The sequence below is a fragment of the Syngnathus floridae genome, chromosome 13, assembly GCF_059516105.1.
Source record: "Syngnathus floridae isolate MCC-2025c chromosome 13, RoL_Sflo_1.0, whole genome shotgun sequence".
Taxonomy (NCBI): domain Eukaryota; kingdom Metazoa; phylum Chordata; class Actinopteri; order Syngnathiformes; family Syngnathidae; genus Syngnathus; species Syngnathus floridae.
The window spans coordinates 8,748,283-8,767,059 of record NC_142425.1 but is presented as its reverse complement, the minus strand read 5'-3'; the positions used below and the strand labels follow the sequence as shown (position 1 = coordinate 8,767,059).

The 18,777-nt window shown below is 41.1% G+C and overlaps 1 protein-coding gene across 5 annotated transcripts in view; it reads left to right on the top strand.

Moving 5' to 3' along the window:
* The window catches only part of LOC148388516 (cytosolic carboxypeptidase 6-like), a 167,370-nt gene that overhangs the window by 120,531 nt on the left and 28,062 nt on the right, over positions 1–18,777 (top strand). For 4 of the 5 annotated variants that reach the window (XM_088393475.1, XM_088393476.1, XM_088393478.1 and 1 more), the window contains 6 exons: positions 4,662–4,817; positions 5,613–5,743; positions 6,246–6,711; positions 8,386–8,534; positions 10,233–10,446; positions 10,519–15,313. The exons of the other annotated variant lie outside the window; for it this stretch is intronic. In XM_088393475.1, coding sequence (XP_088249601.1) covers positions 4,662–4,817; positions 5,613–5,743; positions 6,246–6,711; positions 8,386–8,534; positions 10,233–10,446; positions 10,519–10,715 — 1,313 coding nt within the window. In that variant the 3' untranslated portion in view covers positions 10,716–15,313. Of the gene's footprint in view, positions 1–4,661; positions 4,818–5,612; positions 5,744–6,245; positions 6,712–8,385; positions 8,535–10,232; positions 10,447–10,518; positions 15,314–18,777 lie in introns of those variants that run through there. 5 annotated transcript variants of the gene reach the window in all.

Here is an 18,777-nt window from a genome sequence, read left to right as displayed (position 1 = left end):
ATAGTCCAAATACTTATTTTGGACAGGTTTGCTCTTTGTTCACAGTAAAAAAGAAAGTGCAATTAAACTGTGAAAAAAGGTAATGTATTAGTTAGGTTGTGTTACTGTTATGTCTCCAAATCCAAAGAAAGCATTTTTACATTTTAGGGTCGATCCACAGTTTGATTACTCTTATTTTGGTAAAACTGAAAAATAGCTTTATGATTAAATTCATTGGAATTCTTTGCTGTTTTCAATTTTTTAAATAACAGTGCCCAAATCTCAAAGATAATATCCAAACAACTGCAGGTGGTGAATTATATTTGCGACTACTCTGAATTAGAATTGTTTGGCCTTGGCCAAGGTCTGCACTTCACTTGCCATTCTTTTCCTTTTTCTAATGTGTGTACCACTTGAAAAAGCATCGTTTTGAGTTTAATTTACATCAAGTGCTTGAACGACTCGTAATGATGCGAAAACCATCAAATCTTTTGACTTGTTTATAGATACCGTATTTGCCGGTGTATTGGTCGACCTTTTTCGATCCAAAATCGACCGAAAAAAATCGACCTCGACTTATACACCGAGTCATAAAATTTAACTTCGTATTCATCGCTTCAAATGTGATGGTAACCAAGGCCGTTTCTCATGCATCTCATTGTGCGTTGCACTTAGAAAATTTGAACCGGGCGGCGTGCGCGAGTGCGCGGCCCGCTGGAAGTCGAATGAGGCGCCGCCACCACCTCCGCGGTGCTTATAAACAGCCGATCCGCTCGGCGGGGGCTATTTTCGGCCACTTGGCTCGTGCGCACGGCCTCCCGGATGTGCCGGGCGGGTGCACGAGCTCGCCGGCCGCTGGAAGTCGAATGAGACGCCGCGACCACCTCCGCGGTGCTTATAAACAGCCGATCCGCTCGGCGGGGGCTATTTTCGGCCACTTGGCTCGTGCGCACGGCCTCCCGGATGTGCCGGGCGGGCGCGCGAGCTCGCCGGCCACTGGAAGTCGAATGAGGCGCCGCTGTTGTGCTCGATTTGGTTCCCCCGTGAGATTTTGTTCCCCCTGCCGCGGGAGCGCGCACAGCTTGTTTGGAAAGCGAAAAACCGATGCCGTACGGCGTCGTACGGCGTCAGCACTATGTTGTTTTCAATAAAAACATGAAGAATTCACGTTTGCGTCAGTCAATTTTAATTTCTATAAAGGATTATTCTCATTTGATGTCTTTAAATTCATCCGCGTTCTGCCATTGAAGCGGGGTGCATTCAAAGACCAGTCGTACAGACGGAACACTCACTCACTTCACCAAAAAGCAACGATATAATTACGTGAGCTCTTTGCATAAACCTCGATGCAAAGAAACTCCTCCTTTTGGGTATCGTTACATGCTACAAGGAGTATATATTACAAAGGAGACTTTATTCTTAATTGTAATCATCATTCATCCATCCATTTTATTACTCAGGTATTTTCAAAGCAAATTAATATTGTTGCATTTATTAATTTGCTTTAAAATGACAGCGCAATATAATTAAAAGCTGACACTCTAGCAATGTCAAACGTGTTCATTTAAGAAAAAGCCACACACGTTTTGTGATCAAATCTTTCATAACGACAATGATTTGAGTGAATTGATTTGAATGAATAATTGAGGGCCACCCGTGAGGATATGTTCCCCCCCTGTAACTTAGGCCAGGAATGAGGGAACCTGTTCAAATTTGCCACACTACCTGAGCAGACCCCCAGGAAGACAGAAAAAAAAAAGTCTAGGACTCACCGTTCTCAAAATGGGAGGGGGGCACAAATATTCACGGCTTGACATTTAATATAGCGTTCCTGTTACAATTTTTATCCCACCACCTTTCACTTTGCTTGGGACAAAAGGAGCCTTCAGAACTGAAATGTCTTCTCAATTATTCATTCAAATCAATTCACTCAAATCATTGTCGTTATGAAAGATTTGATCACAAAACGTGTGTGGCTTTTTCTTAAATGAACACGTTTGACATTGCTAGAGTGTCAGCTTTTAATTATATTGCGCTGTCATTTTAAAGCAAATTAATAAATGCAACAATATTAATTTGCTTTGAAAATACCTGAGTAATAAAATGGATGGATGAATGATGATTACAATTAAGAATAAAGTCTCCTTTGTAATATATACTCCTTGTAGCATGTAACGGTACCCAAAAGGAGGAGTTTCTTTGCATCGAGGTTTATGCAAAGAGCTCACGTAATTATATCGTTGCTTTTTGGTGAAGTGAGTGAGTGTTCCGTCTGTACGACTGGTCTTTGAATGCACCCCGCTTCAATGGCAGAACGCGGATGAATTTAAAGACATCAAATGAGAATAATCCTTTATAAAAATTAAAATTGACTGACGCAAACGTGAATTCTTCATGTTTTTATTGAAAACAACATAGTGCTGACGCCGTACGACGCCGTACGGCATCGGTTTTTCGCTTTCCAAACAAGCTGTGCGCGCTCCCGCGGCAGGGGGAACAAAATCTCACGGGGGAACCAAATCGAGCACAACACCTGTTGCGATCTCCTCCGCGGTGCTTATAAACAGCCGCATGCGCACGGCCTCCCGGAATTTGAACACATTTCGTCAATAAATTTCGCATATTGAATTTTGAAGTTTAATATAATGCAACAATTGAGCTCGACTTATACAAAGGATATATCATAAAATCGTAAATTTCCGTCGAATTTTAGGGGGTCGACTTATACACCGAGTCGACCTGTACACCGGCAAATACGGTATGTACTCTTTAAAGTACGTAATGAACACGCGTCTATTGCGTTTACTAAATCGATTTTCTTTCATAGAAATAAAACCATAAGTGATGTGATATTTGCTTTCTATGTGACACCAAGCTAGAAAAGGCTGACATAGAATTCAGCCATCCTTCAAACAGAGACATCTTTTTATTGTCTCCAGGAAGTTGTCCATTATCTTTACCGCACCCAAATGGACCCTGAAATGTATTTATATTGGAGAAAGTGCTTTGGAATTGTATTAAACCTCCGAAGGCAGCAGAAATAATATAATGTGAACCATTTAAAAGAAATGCCCTTCCTCTCTTGTCTTGCCTCGGTAGCTTTGTGTTGACAAGTCCAGCAGCCCGAAGGACAGTACGGAACACAAGTTTAGATTAACAGTAATTTTCTGTTTTATTTGGTAAGAGGTTGCCCGAATCCCTTTGTTTATCCGTTTTGCTATAATAGCCTTTGCTGGAGTCGCGGTCCGAGCGGCTGATCTATTGGCTATGCAAGCGGTCACAGATAAATGAAAATGTCACACATTGAAACACTGTTGAGTGTTCAGTTTAGAGCCAAACTTCAACTCAGCAGAAACCCTGATAGCAAAAAAAAAAAGTTGTCTGAGCCACTGTTGGATCCTTTTCTCTTTTTAAAACGTCCTCATCCATCACATGATAATCAGACGGCACAATGAGCAAACACTACGGGCACGTTTAAAAACGAGACTTAACTAAATGCCCGGGAATTTCCAAATAACATACCAGAAGAAGACACAAAGGCTCCATAAAATTTCTGCATCAATTTATTTTCAATTAAAGCTGCCGAAGCGGAACAAAACGGTTTGTTTCGGTTAACTATTGTGCTTCATTGTGAGACGGACGTTCATGTCCTCTCGGATGAGACTAGCGTGCCTGCTGGCCTTTCTGCTTTGGAACAAATAAGTCATCAACACATGATGTAGGTCAATGAAATTTGATCAGACGTGTTATAATGTCGTCTTTGAAACTTCTTGAAAAATTGTCAAAAGACAGAAGAGAAGTAATGATTGTTTGTAAGATACGGTGGAACTTTAAAGGTCACAAAGTTGCATTTCAAAAGGTTTTTGGCATAGAAAATATTGGAAAAGGATATCAAACTGTCAGTCTTAAAACTTTGATTAAAAAAGTTTGGTCCATAGTTGAGCAAACATTTGATAAGTGATATATGGCGGGCTTTATTTGCTATTGTGTACCACGTGCACACACTATTTGACAAGTATAAGAAGTGTAGTGTATGAAGTACTGCATGCATGAGTGAAAATGTTTTATTGACTTCACTGGAGTTAACATTTCCAAGTAGAAGCTGTTTGCCTCATTCAATTCCCTTGCTCTGCTCCTGGTTGTCATGGAAACAGAAGTCATACTGTCTTTTGGGCTAATAGTATATGTATATGTTTAAAGTCACCTCACTTGCATCAAAATAGGCTAATTTCAGCAAAACAAGAAATAAAATTAGGGTATAAAAACTGTGTAAACTACTGTGATACCTTGACCTAAGAGTGACTCGTTTTTCAATATAGTATTTATTTATTTATTTATTTATTTATTTATTTATTTATTTATTAGTTCTTCCAAAAAAGAAACTTTTTTTGTTTTTTTTGTACATACAAAATAAGAAAATCACAAACTGTTTGTGCTTACTTTTTTCTTTTCTTTTTTGGCACTCCAATTCAATTATATTTGAGGAAAATGTTTTGTCGTTTAGTTATGCCTTGATGATGTGGACCAGACAAAAGCAATCAAGCGCCGATATGATCCACAACCTTCCCTATGTGTATATTTTTTATACTTTGTGATGCGAAAGGGAAAGCAAGTCAACCGGATGTAAAAGTACACAATCGGGGAAAGGAAAATAATGTATGCTTTTGTTCGATTCTTCGAAGACGATATATGTTGCGCGATGCCCGTTTCAAGCATCCAAGATTTCAGCCCGGAGCACGGAGCCGATTTCGATCATCAGAAGGTGTATGTGGTGCGCAGGACTCAAGAGAATGGGAGCGCAGGCCAACCGTGCGAAGCTCACATCATTGCCCTTGCAGGTAAGTTGCTCATTTCTTCATGTCATTTACCGAAATCCAAGTTTTCCTCACAGACTTTGACGTGTGTCAAACACTAATATGTCATGTGTCAAGTTATTTAGTCCGATCTGACATCATCAGCTGAGCTCCAATCGCTGCAGTAAGGTCCCGGCTAGCTAGGACATACTAGCTAACAACTTTGCTACGAGTGTCCTTACGTGTTTACACTTACGGAAAGGTTGCCGTTGTTTAGACGATCGGCGTGTAACGTTAGCTTGCAACGTCGCTTGTTTACAACATGAAGCTAACGCTTGTTAGCTCGTCTGTGTGCCCCGGTTAGCATGCTACAGTTAGCTGTCTGCACACGTAGAGCTGTCAGAAGATCGTAACAACATAGAAAAAGACGCTTGATGTTTATTTCATGCTTTTGTTTGTTTTTTTAATTGATATGCTCTACCCGACGACTTTGGTGCGTTAAAAGCTATCGGTTTGACTTTTGTGTGTCGCAAAGAAGATGCGCCGCTGCGGTGTCTTTCCAGACAGTCCGCAGACATGTCAGCAACGTGACAGCGCATTTTTATTCATTTTTTGGATAAATATATGATTAGTCTGACTCGCTAACTTACTGACTGGTCGTTTTGTCTAACATAGCTAATCCCTGTTTGTGAGCTGTCTGGACTGTGACATCCATCCGGCGAACGCTTTCCACTGCAGTTAAAAGCTGCTCTTTGATTGTGTCTCAATGAAGTTGTTTTTTTAAGTAAATGCAATCTGATGACCTGAAGAAACTTGATGAATGTGTCTTGAACTTTGCAGATGCTGTAGAGGAGTTTGAAGACTTTATAATGCAAAAGAAGATGAAAATTCCTAAAATGTCCCTCGAGAATTCAGGAAATATAATTGAGAACAGGTTTGGAAGGGATAGGCTGCCTCTCAGGCATAAAAAGGTAAGATTTACAGTTCATGATGTTTTGATCACACAGGCTATTTTAATGAATAGTAAAAAAAAGTCGACCACTTTATAAACAACAATGATACACAAGTCAACATTTGCTGCTGGTCCATAAATCAATTTACTATTTGTAGAATGCAAAGAATTATCCAAAAACTGTGTAAACGCCGACGGACGTGACATATTTGTATGTATTGGGCTTCCACCCAAAATCCCTCACTCTATTTTTACCATATGGTGGATTAACACAAATTCCAGCACTCTGGACAGATGCCCTTTCGCAGACAAATCCTCTGAGCGGCTCATCGGGAACTGTGTAACTCCACTTTAGTTCTTCGTGAGATTCCCTCAGTCATCAAAAAAAAGAAAGCACATGGTGGGCTTTTCCCCATGTTAGGTCGTTTCAGGTTATAGACCTTTGAGGGCTGGAATTGACAAATGATTTGTGTTTTATGAGAATCTGACCTTTTATATTGTCAAATGTTTTCCCTCCAAAGGCTTTATCGCAAGACCATGGACGCCCCATTTCAAACTCCTCCAAAAGTTTGGCAGCAGTAGTGGCTCGCCTCGAGAGAAACGCAGCCAGCTCCTGCATGGAAGGCGAAGAGGATCTAGATGAGGATCGACTGGCTGAGGAGGGAGAGGATGCCGATGACGAAGACGAAGACATGGAAGCAGAACAACTCCAGAAGGAGCATCAACAGCAGCAGCAACATCTCCAGGTGGACACGGATGCGGCCGCGGCGGTGGTTCCTCGCGTCCTTTACGACGAGCTGGTCGACAGCTACAGGCAACAGGAGGACGAGATGAGGAGGCTGCAGCAGGAGCTGGAAAGAACACGCCGGCAGTTGGTGCAACAGACGAAGAAACTCAAGGAATACGGCAGCCTGCTGACTGAAGTCAAAGAACTCAGGGACTTCAATCGCCGGCTGCAGGACGTGCTCCTCATGAGGCTGGGCAGTGGTAAGGCAACACCGATGCACAAACAACAAACTACTTTTGCTACTATTTTGTTTTGACCAGGACTAATGTGTAAAAAGTCTACACACCCCTGTTCAAAACAAGGTGTTTGGTGTATTAAAAAAATTACACCGAGATAAATTATTTCAAAACTTTTCCACTGTTAAAACCTGGACAACTCAATTGGAGAGAAAAAAAATTGAGAGGGGAAATAAAAATAACTGCAGCACACATCTGCCACCCTTTAACAAAACTTCTGTTTCATCAGACCATAACAGATTTTTCCACATGCATGTATGAAATTTCATGTATGTGTAAGATAAGGCTTCAGTCGTCCCATGTGAGCTCCTAGCCCAGACATATAGAGCTGAATGAGAGATTCTTCTCAAGTACTTGTTGCCTGCCACATGTTCCTGTAGCTCCTTTAACGTTGCCAGCCTTCCTGAACAGTCCTTTCAGCCATTTTGAGAAGGACGACCCATTTCTTGGTAATGTCACTGTTGTGCCATATTTTCTCCACTTGGTGAGGACTTTCGTCAATTTGTTTATGGTATATTTCATATTTCAAATCCCCCCCTTTAGAGACATTATGCCCATTTTTACGCTTGGAGAGCCAGCATCACTTTTGTGAAAGTGCTTGAAAGCAACTCCGAACTCTGCTCCTGCAGCAATTGTATTTATTCTCAAAAAAGAAGTTTGGGTGTGCAGAACATGTCTTTATCTCGTGAAAGTTTCAGCTGGGGTCACCACTGCAAACTGTTTTCCGCGAGTTGCAAAGGTGGTCTTATCTCTTTATCTTCACAACGGTCAGCTAGCAGATGTTTACACTCCCTGGTGGAGCACAACTCAAGTTTACAGCAAGCACAGGCAGAATTAACAATTCTAAGTCAGCACTTCAAAAATAATCATATAATAAAATTCATCAAAATAAGTTCTCAACCCTATGAACTGACCTTTTTTTTTTTACATCAAAAGTTGAGGGTCTGCAGCACTTAATGAAATTAAAACCAATGCAATTTGCAGCGGTTAAATTTTTAAACAATTTTTATGCATCGTCTTACACGCTGTGAAAAATTACTGCAAAAGAATCGCTGTATAACCAGAGTTCAGTTCCCTCCCGTAAAGAGTTATTTAATGTGCTTGTGATAGATTCGACAATGACAAATTGCAATAATAAAATACTGCTGAATTTAGTCGCTCGATTTCCCACAGTAAAGACATAGTTAAATCTCATGCAGTTATTCCAACAATGGGATTATAATTCTGCAAATGATTATGAATAGATCCTGCACAGCCATAAATTCAGTCCTGGAATTTGAGTGGGCGAGTGTTTGCAAGTTCAGCAATGTGCAGAAAGCACTTTAGCCAGACGCCCATCAGTGTAACTTCATCTGTCGGTTTAGACAGGGAAGCCCGCTCACTGGTTGGACTATCTAATGGACAGGCAAGAGAGAGATTAGAACACCATCGGGTGTCTTTGTACACAGGATGGGAGTGCACTGCTGATATTAAAACACATCGGCTACGTCGGAGCTTAACGTAGGCGGCCGGCCAGCAAGCCAGCTTAACCGCTGGGCTAAAATAACCTCCTGTCCCCGGGTTCAGACAAGCATGTGGGCACTCGTTCAGTACTTCAAATCTCAAAGCTGGTGTCTTTTTCAAATATTTCCTCTCTAGAGCCTATGCATGACAATGGCACTCAGACAATCAAGGCTGAGGTGGTTGAACCCATTGTTGAGACCCAGGAAACATTCAAAGAAGAAGCCAACACCAGTTCCAGCTACTCACCATCTCCCCGAACGGTCTACACGTGCAACGATGGCAAGGTGGGCATCTTTCAACTTGCTCTGGATCACTGCCTCTGTTTTTATCTACTTATTTAACATCCAGGAATGGACTGACAAAACCGAACAGGATATTTTTATACTCCGCCAAAACGGACTCACTCAAACGTAACTAAAAATCATCTCAACTCAACCTGGAGGCGACAATCATATTTAACAGCTCTCTCCAGATTGAGGAAAGCGGCGGAATTTTACGACTCTTCTCAGACAGTGGAAGAGTCGTTCAAGAGTCGTTCGAGTGTTCAAGAGATTTGTTCTTGAGCTCGGTTCAACACTTTAATATGGTTAATAATGCATCAAAATAACAGATGACATGAGGACAGACCAAGAAAATCTATGGCTCTGCAATTCAGTGGAGCGCCCCGGTAACAGAAAACCTCAGCTCAGTCCCTTCGCCTGTCCAGCTCTGTCAAGTAAACAAGGTTGAGAAGAGTGTTATTGTTCCTGCAGGCCCGGCCAGCATCATCAGTGGTTATTAGCCAGTTAGACTTGCTCGAACGTAATGCAACCAGCAAGTCTCCGTTGACAGGGGTGCGATTGGTACTACAAGCTTTGGGACTTGTGGGCACCTGAGGCGTGAAGAACTCTTGCAAATGAGAAGCCTCCTTACATCAGGGACCCCGTCTTAATTATTCGCACCAGAGAAATTCAGAGTGACTGACAGCTTAGCCGCAGCGAAAGTGTCGGACCGGCGAGAAGGAAGGACGTCGAGAAAATAAATCTAAGGAACTTGAAGTGAGATTGAAAACAAATCTCGCCCGACTGAAGGGCAGAAGAAACGAATATGGCCCGCGGCCTAACGCACATTAGCCGCACGGGGGAAAATCCTTTTGGACTCCGGCCTAAAGACTTTAGAGTGATACGAGAGCCGAGAGAAAGCAAGTCAGATGCGACTCCTGCTGATTCTTCTGCCCACCGAAAAGACGAGGGCCGACCGCCTGGCTGCCAATCGACTCGTCGTGCTTATGCAACAGCCTGTGGAGAGAGATACATGCTAAGTTCACGCTGGGAGTAATCCAACCAACGAGCAGCCAGTGGCTTGAGCTTACTTGAGAATCTTAGTCGGCAAAAGTGGTGCTTCTCGGGATTAGCTGTGTTGTTTAAGTAAGAGCCGGTTAAGATGTCTGCTAGCGCTGTTGCCTACCCTGTCCTTTGGCTGGATTAATTTGGAGCCACCTAACCTTGAGGTCACAATTGACTATGATAGCAAGTAGATGTTGCTAAAAGCGGGTTCAATAACTTTAACTACACATTGTTGGCAGCAAGTTTCAAAATGTCTTCCTTCATTTGGCTCCCTTGTGTTTTTGTTGTAACCTCTAATCATGAAGCCATTTTCAGTCAATCCTATTTTGCTGGAAAAAAGTTACGAAATGGAATATTAAGAAAATGACTGTTTTGACTGATGGTAAGGTAGCATCTCTTATTATTATAAACAACAGTAATCAAAACAATTTGAAATGGGCTTGGAGATAACAAAAGACAAACAATTCAAACGAGTTGAAAACAACACAGTAATTTTCCTGATGATTTGAAAAATTCTATTTTCCACCAAAATACCCTTTTCAGTCATGGCACAATTTTAAAGTGACATTTATTTAACCACAGCAGGATGTACCAGCTGTTTACTTTACTTGCATATATGTTTCTATATTTCATTTTAATTTGTCATATGACACGTAGGTTCACCTTGGTGGCGGGATCTGGGTGGAGGAGGAGAAGTGGCACCAGTTACAGCGTACCCAAGGAGACTCCAAGTTCACAAAGAATTTGGCCGTAATGATCTGGGGCACAGAAACCCTCAAAAACCGAAGTGTCACTGGGGTGGCTACCAAAAAGAAAAAAGACGCCCTTCCCAAACCTCCACTCTCGCCAAGCAAGTTAAAAATCGTCCGAGGTAAGAAGCTTCAACCGCTCGATCGCATCGACCGGTTCTTCTAACCCATTTTCGCTTTTGTCTTGGCCGTAGAGTGTCTGTACGACCGAGTGTCTCAAGAGACGGCAAACAGTGCCGAGATCACGCAAAGATTGTCCAAAGTGAACAAGTACATTTGTGAGAAGATCATGGACATCAACAAGTCCATCAAGAACGAGGAGCGGCGGGAATCCAAGCTGCTCATCAGACAGACAGTCAAGATGGAGAATTTTACCTATGATGGCATGTAGAGGTCAAACCAGCTTGATTTAGCGGAACCGCTATTCCTACGACTCATCTGATTGGTTGTGGCCCCTTTTCAAAACCAGCATCCTCTCTGACAGTTAGTCCATTGAGTTCCAGACAGCTTTACTCACCAGCCAGACAGGAACAAGAATAAGTGTTTTTTAACGAAGCTTTACTTTTGGGGTCAGTACGAGAAACTGTTGGCCTTGGTGTGTATGTGTGCGCGTTAACAGATTGTGAAAATGATTTATTGTTCTGTGTCAGAACATCACTCTGAGTCCTTTAAGCTTTTAAAAAGTAAAAGAGGACTTCCCCGGATTAAAGTCTTCAGTCGCCGTGCAGTGAGGAAGTAGTGTCTAATGAATGAGTCTTAATTTTGTAAAAGACATATTCTAGATTGCAACAGTCGGTGACTGTGGGAGATTATTGCGGTCGTGGCGTTTTAAGTCAATCGCCAGAATTGAGTCGGACTTGTTCAAATGGTCCTTGGTGTTGTTTTTTTCTGAAAAAAATGTACTGAGGGGTTTTATGAAAAGAAATGAAACAAAAAATTTGCTGACTCAAATAGACAATCTAAAAATAATGGATCATCTTAATTTTGACCTAATTAAAGCCTCCCCTGACACAATTTTGACATTTGTATGGAACAAAATGAAAACATACAGAGTAGGACTGCTCAATTAATCGAATTTTAATCGTGATTACGATTATGGCCCCAGACAATCTCAAAATTCATGTAATCGTGGAAAAATTATAAGGTGTTTCCGTTCTGAGACGGACTGGTTTATTATGATTGTACAGTGACCAATCACAATGAATGAGATTTTGTCATTGGTACACACTGGAACTGTTGAACAGTGGAGCAGGAAAGGCCTTAAATGGATTTTGCCAATCACCAGGGGCACGTGGTGCCCCTTGTCTTCTGCGATTGTAGGCCAAGCTGAAGTCTCGAGACTTGACGTGCACTTTGCTGTGAGAATGTAAGAGTCGGCCATCGGTACCGTTGCGAGCGTCAGTGGAGTCTAGCCGGAGCACCTCGGTGCTCTTCAGTAGGGGTCATAGTTCAGGTCTTGAGCAAGAAAGTGTGGGTAAAGCTGTCTGAGACGTGACTCTTGGTGATTTTTTTTTTTTGTTTGAAGTACTCGATTAGAAATGCCATTGGTGGAACTAAATATGGCCACCCGAGGGACATTTTGTCCTTTGTTCGTTTTTGTCTTGTTTAATCCCACAAGGTTTTCCATGGCGATGAAACAAAGTCTTAGAGATTGAAATCTCAAGTGTGAGCCAACAGAGGCAAAACTGTGAATCTTCTGCAGAGCTGCCTGTCAAGCCTTCGCTTCTCTTCACACTTCTACATTTGTTGCCAGTTGCTTTTTATCACCCTCCTTTTTTTTTTCCTCCCCAAAGTTTAGCTCAGCCTTTTTGTTGAGCTACCTTATGTTGTTGAGCGATTGTCGTCTTTTTTTTTTCCAGTTTGGTTCTACATGTTCTAGACAATTATCAAATTGATGTCATAATCATATATGTTTGTTTTTTTATATTCGTTATGAACGTTTGTTGTTTTTCATACAACTTGTTGGCTTTAAAGTGTGATGAAGAGCCCTGAAAGAAAAAAAAAATCTTCCGAGCCAAAGTGATTAGTGATGCAAAGCTGGAGGTATTATTAGAGAAGTGTTGCGCCTCGCTCTGAATATAAACTTGTTCGTCAAACTTCTTAGTTTGACAAATCATTGACATCAAATGCACTTTAAACGTCAACTTGTCAATCTTACAAAAAGCCTCTTTGGGATGTTAGTCTTTATTTCTTATCAAAATACTAAATTAAGGCCAAACAATCATTCTATTAACATGATGCACCTTAAAATGTTTTGTTTTGTGAGCGGCAGGGTGTGTTATTGACATGCCGATGCTGAGCAGTAAACTTGAGAGATTTATGACTCAAAAGCTTTGTTACATTATTATAACTGGAGTTTAATGTCGGTCATGTTTAGGTATTATGTCTTTGTTTTTACGGAAATGGTCTACGTGAGCCAAAGTTTTGAATGCGAAACAAACGGGATGCTGACTGAACGATCAGTGTGGTTTGCACATTCAAAAAGACAATAACAAGAGGCCCGTCCCAATTTAGTAGAACCAAGGTTGAGTTTCTAGTGGATCTTCCATTTGCATTGGGTTTCCCCAGTACAAAAATACAATATATAGACTTTCATCAAGAAACGACATCATATCGAATCGTAATCCCGCTAATCGTTCCGCGAAAGAATGTACATTCCTTGAATCGTATCGCACCCCATGCATCGAGATCCGCATCGGATTGCCTTTTATCGCACCCCTACTAATTTGAATTCCGCAGTTCGACTGCAGGGCCCCAATTGAAACTTTTCTTACTTCTTTCCCAACCAAAACAAGCACTGAGCTCGGTCCCACTGTGTTGTAAATATGTTCAACGTAATTATGCTAATATTGGAAAAAAAAGACCCGCCCCCTATAGAGGCTACTATTCGAACAAATGCGATTCAGATATTCCAGTAATGACCTCATGTATCGTTCATTTCTTTGTGGTTTTATGCCAAAAGGGGTCGGGGTAAAGACAATGCTTTAAAAAAAAAAAAAAAGTCTGTCAACTTTCGATAGGCTGGTTCCCTTTTTAGTCTTAGGACTTGTACACTGAGGTACTTAATGCTGATTTAGCTTAATCAGCGTCTTTGTAACAACTGAACGATAGTGTATATCCAAGCCGGACAAAAGAGGAAGTTGAACCTCACCAGCTGTGATTTTCTTTCTGTGCCACCTCCAGTTGCTGGTATGAAAGCCAACTGTTGTTTCAAAATGCACAGAGATCAAGATGACGCTTGCCAAGGTCTTTATCGGGAGCACTCGCTGTACATAGGACGTTCATGTTTGAGTCTCAGAGACAATACTGGGAGGAACACGTTGTTTGTTCTCTATTTTTTGATTACAGTATCAGTAACTTTGTATACAATCCACAAACCGGTTCTACTTCATCCAACTTTCACCGCCCTACCTCATTGTTACTCTGGTGTTTGTTTGTCAGTAAGATCTCTGTGTATAGTCAAAAGAAAATCTATAGTAAACAAGTTATACCTGGTTACGGAACATGTACAGAATATCTAAATATATATATATATATACAGTATCTATCTCTTCTTAAACACCTCGATTCACGATATCATTCTCGGAAAAGGGATGTTTGTTGAGCTGCTTGGCGGAGGAGGCCGTCGTCGAGGGGCCTCGCCCGTGTTGTAATCTGCTCTTGGCTAACGTCGTGCAGTCGCTCCCGTGCTCGTGTTTTGTGTCTGTGTTGCGTTTGGAGATTTTTACTGGTTGACGGTGCTACCAGCAAACCGTTCTATACGGACCTCAAATGGTGCTGTTTTTTTTCTATGTTTGCAACCCTCACAGGGGGGAGGGGGCGAGGGGGGTATATTCAGGCGCGCCGACCACACCGCTAGTCCCTCAACGTTTTGGTGAAAGCAATCGCAAAAATGCTAAAACCTTTGCTGTTAATGTGTCGCTCGCGTACGTGCTATCCGCCCAAATATTGTTCTCTACTTAGTTACGAGTACCTCAGAACCTGTTGACTTTTAAAAAGGACGCTTTCAATGCCTGTTTGCTGCCAATGTGTGTTTATGTCTTGTTTAAGGAGGAAATCTGGCTCTGTGTTCATTGTATTAATTGCAGAACTTGACAGAAAATGGATTCCACTGACTGGTTTGCGTTCACGACTTAAAAAGCTGAATATTTACGATCCAAGTGGCTCTTTGTGGCTTTTTTTTGTGTGCGTGTTCCTGGTACCTGCTTTCAAATCTTTTTTCAGTATCAATGTAGCAGACAATGTTTTCAGACTGTGACCCACACCATACATAAATATGCATTCGGGTTTTGTTTTGGGAGATTTTCTAATATAGTTTGTAATCGTTTTTGTTTCAACTCGGGATAGGCATTTGACTGCATTTCCTTGATCAACCATGGGGGAAATTAACCAGAAATGAATGGATTCTTATTTTTAATAGGTTGGAGAAATCTTTCTCAATGAAACAAAATTCTTATGATTGTAATTGATTATTCTCCACTTCTATAGTTCCAACAAGAATTGATCAGTATGTTCATTCATTTTCTACACCTCTTAAGCCATCCACTGGACTGTTTTGTTGATTATTTTTGATAATCTCTTCAACACTGTGTCCTAAAGGGACATTTATCGTCATGGCAACTTCTTTAACCAACATCGTTGTCGTGACTGAATTGAACTATGCTGGGTTGAAGTGCATTGTCATGCTCATTAGGGAAAGACGGGATTATTAATGTACGCTGTTTCTAGTCTGTTGGTACGATAATGTGAAAGACCGTCTCGTGATTTCAGTCAACACTCCCACAACCCGCTTTTGTCTCCCAGAGGCGACGACGATCTCGACTAGGCAATAGTGTGTATATATGTCCTCGCTCAACCGGCCACACCTCTGCTACGCTGGCACGATGCTTAGCATCCTCTTATTGTGTCTCTTGCTGCATTCAGGAACATGTGTTTCATGTAGAAAGAATAAAACAAAATAAAAGCAGACTTTTATTCTATCAGCACTAATCTTGTGTTAGATTTTTTTTGTCTTTTCATTTGCTGATTGTTTTGACTCGTGTTGGAAACTGATCTACTGCATTTATTTTAGTTCTTTAGATGGGGGGTTGACAGATTTACATCTTTTTAATTAAAAACTTGCTTTTTACTTGGCAAAGCAATTTTGAAAGTGCAGGTGAACCTTGAGTCTTTGTGATTAAAAAAAAAGTATCGCAAATTAGGTGAAGTAGCTCACTCAGCGCTAGATCCCAAAGTGACTGAAGTGAGATATTTATACCCAGTGAAATAAATATAAATGACTAATAAAATGGATGAATGAGCATGAAACATCACTTTTACCTTTTATTGAACACAATATCAGCATTTTAGCCAAATCAACTCTTGATCCCTATGACCAACAGCCATATTTGATAAATGCATAAGTCAGTCATTAATTCTACAAAGACCAAACTGATTTTCTTAAATTAGGGTGAAATATTGTTGAAAACTAGAGCACACCAAAAATTATTTTTGCTATTTGCATTTAGGTCAGTTTTCAAAGTAGCAAATATGATGCATGCAATTAATGACACTTGATTCTGCTATCACTTTACAACACATATTTACAATAATGTTTTCTGACTTTTTCCAGCACATCAGGTTTTTGATATTTTTCAGTTTGACATATCAAAGCTTGTGCAATATCGATTTTACCATGTGTTATAATTTAGAGATGACGTTTCAGAAACAAACTCCACCTGTTGCTGTTAAAACAATTGTTGACCAGTGTAATATTTACAGACGATAATTTTAATGTACATATATTAAATCAATGATTTTGTTGGTACTCCCCAAAAATAAATCTGTGATCCTTCCCATTGCACTTTTTGGCCCCAAGTAGACTTCCTCCATGAATAGATCAAAGTGTGCTGCTCTTGCATACGGCTGCATTTCCATATATTATTGCGCGTGTAAGCAAGTGTAGCACGCGGCCAGCCTTCTCGCACACCCCGAGGGGACTTGTCAATGTCACTATGGCTAAAGCCTGCCGCATGCCTCTTAATGTATTGCCGCCCGGCATTATTGGCAGCACGGTGATTCAGTGGAGGTGATGATGGATTAGTGCTGTGGCGGAGATACTGGGCTGGGCTCTGCAGCTTCGCTGTCTGTCGCATAAGCGCGGCGGCGGTCCTGCGCCGCAGTCAGATAGGGGAACATTGTATTTTTGTCACACGGACAACCTAATGAATATGGACATTTTGCTGCTTTTATGGAGCTTCTCCGATTCGTCTTACCCATCTTGTCACAGTCGCTGTGACATTGAAACAGTTTGGAATGCACAAATGTGGCATCTTTTGAAAATGATGTCACAATGACATATATAATTAAAAATATGAAATGTGTCTCTTGGGCACAAAAGTTTGCCCACTATTCCCTGAGTTGTTACTCTCCATTATTGTCAGTGTTCTCCTGAACTTAACATGTGAAACATGAGTCACATAATAATCTTTATTTCCCGCAGTGGTGTAAAATGATTATTTAGTCCTCAAGGTTATTAACTTCATACATTTTAATTACGCTTGTGGCTTCTGCAACCAGTCGACAGTAAAGTGACCCTCCCACTTTCCCTCCATTCGTCCCCACTCACCACGATGGGCTGCATGTCCCCACATAGTATATAAGCGATATGGAGGCTGCCAGCTCTTTTCAAAAAGGTCCTTATCGTTCTCAACAAGCTTGTTTGGCTCTTTGCAGTGATTAGAAACTAGCAATGTTGGACTCCATCAGGCCCTCCAGCAAATGGATGCAAAAGTGAGCCTATACATGTGAATATGCACTCACGCATGCTTCAACCTCAAGCCCCCACATGGCCTTTACTAATGCAAGCGACCCCCAACTACCACCTAAAAAAAAAAATAAAAAGCTTGAAGCGCCTTTGCTGCGAGTCGTCATGGCAGCAGCCAATGTCACTAGCGCGGCCCCTCGCAGCACCCGCTTGCTAATCGCTATACACGTGCTTAAATATTCATCACCAGCGTCTCACCTTTCCCCTTCCTCTTTCACCCCTTCGCACTCGACACACCCCTCGCTCTCACATTGATGTCTTGTTTCAAAATCAGCCAATTGCACTCGTAGTATGTTAATGTTCATTTAATGTAAGATGTACGTCGACCTATTAAGCTAATAACGTACAGTAATCAATTGTTGATCATCGGGGTTATGTTCGACACCTCCGTAATAAACTTAATTTTCATTTAGAGTCTGATTTAGATTCCTTTAAAAGGCTTGTCTGCTCTGTTGACGTGACTGTATGACAACATAACGGAGGCTGGCTAGCATTAGCCGATGTGGGTTATAATGGCGGTGTCAGCTGAGGCTAGTTGACGTGTGCTGAGAATGTTTTTGATTACTTTATATTGTTACAGTTTGTTTACTAAAGTGATTAAAAGAGCAGCAGTGGCCTCTATCTATAGCCCCTTTTATAGATTATGCCATTGTAACTTGAGGTGTTAGCCTAAATCCAGTTAGCTAACAACGTGTACTGTAACGGTGACATACAATTGAGTAACGGTTCTGTATTGCACAATTTTTAAAAAGGTCTATTAGACATGGCTTTAGCCTGAGCATAAAAGTGTGAAATTTGTGATATCCACAATTGTGCAAAATGGGTGAATTCAGAATTTTGAGTTTTAGCATTTGTACAGCTAGCTTAAAGCAAATGTCACGTTTGTCACCCGAGCTCTACAGTATACTTGTGTTTTTCCTTGTGCTGTATCAAGTAAAATATCATGAAAGATGTGTCGTTTGTGCAACAAAAAAAAGCATGTTGTACCTTAAGCCGAAAACAGTCTTACATGTACATAATCAAGCGTAGAGGCGTCAGTGTGCGTTCCGCCACATGAAAGTGTGCCGCACTTCATTGCTTTGTTTGTCTCTTCTCAAGCACTCATTCGTCATGCGCGTTTAGCCCGCTTTGCATTCTCACCACAACTAAAGAGGCCGTTTCAATGACTCAAGCAACAAAAATAAATGTCACACAGCGGTATTCTTTTCTCTTCAAGATCCTCATCATTTTCAAAGCGTTTCATCTGGGGGCCTTGGTAATAAAAAGCGGTAGACAAATCCAAACCGTGAAACGATTCATCTTTAATTACAAGCAAAATCTAATCTTTTAATTGGATAACAAGACTCTCGTAGCTAAGCGGACTTGAAAGGACGTCAGGTATGTTCATGTTTGTGATTAAATTAAAATGAAAAATAGATGGTTACTATGCATCATGTTTGATTTGCAATGGGGAAAAAAAACATATTTTGTTGATTTAACCTAGAACGGGTCATATACACAAACACAGTTAAAACACGCCATTTTATATTCGAGATTAATATCGCCTGCCATTTTTTTACCACATGATTTAATTGCATTCTCTTTTTTAATTACTCTGAACGGAGCGTTTGATCAAATTTTAACACCTGACCACTCAGAACATACGAGC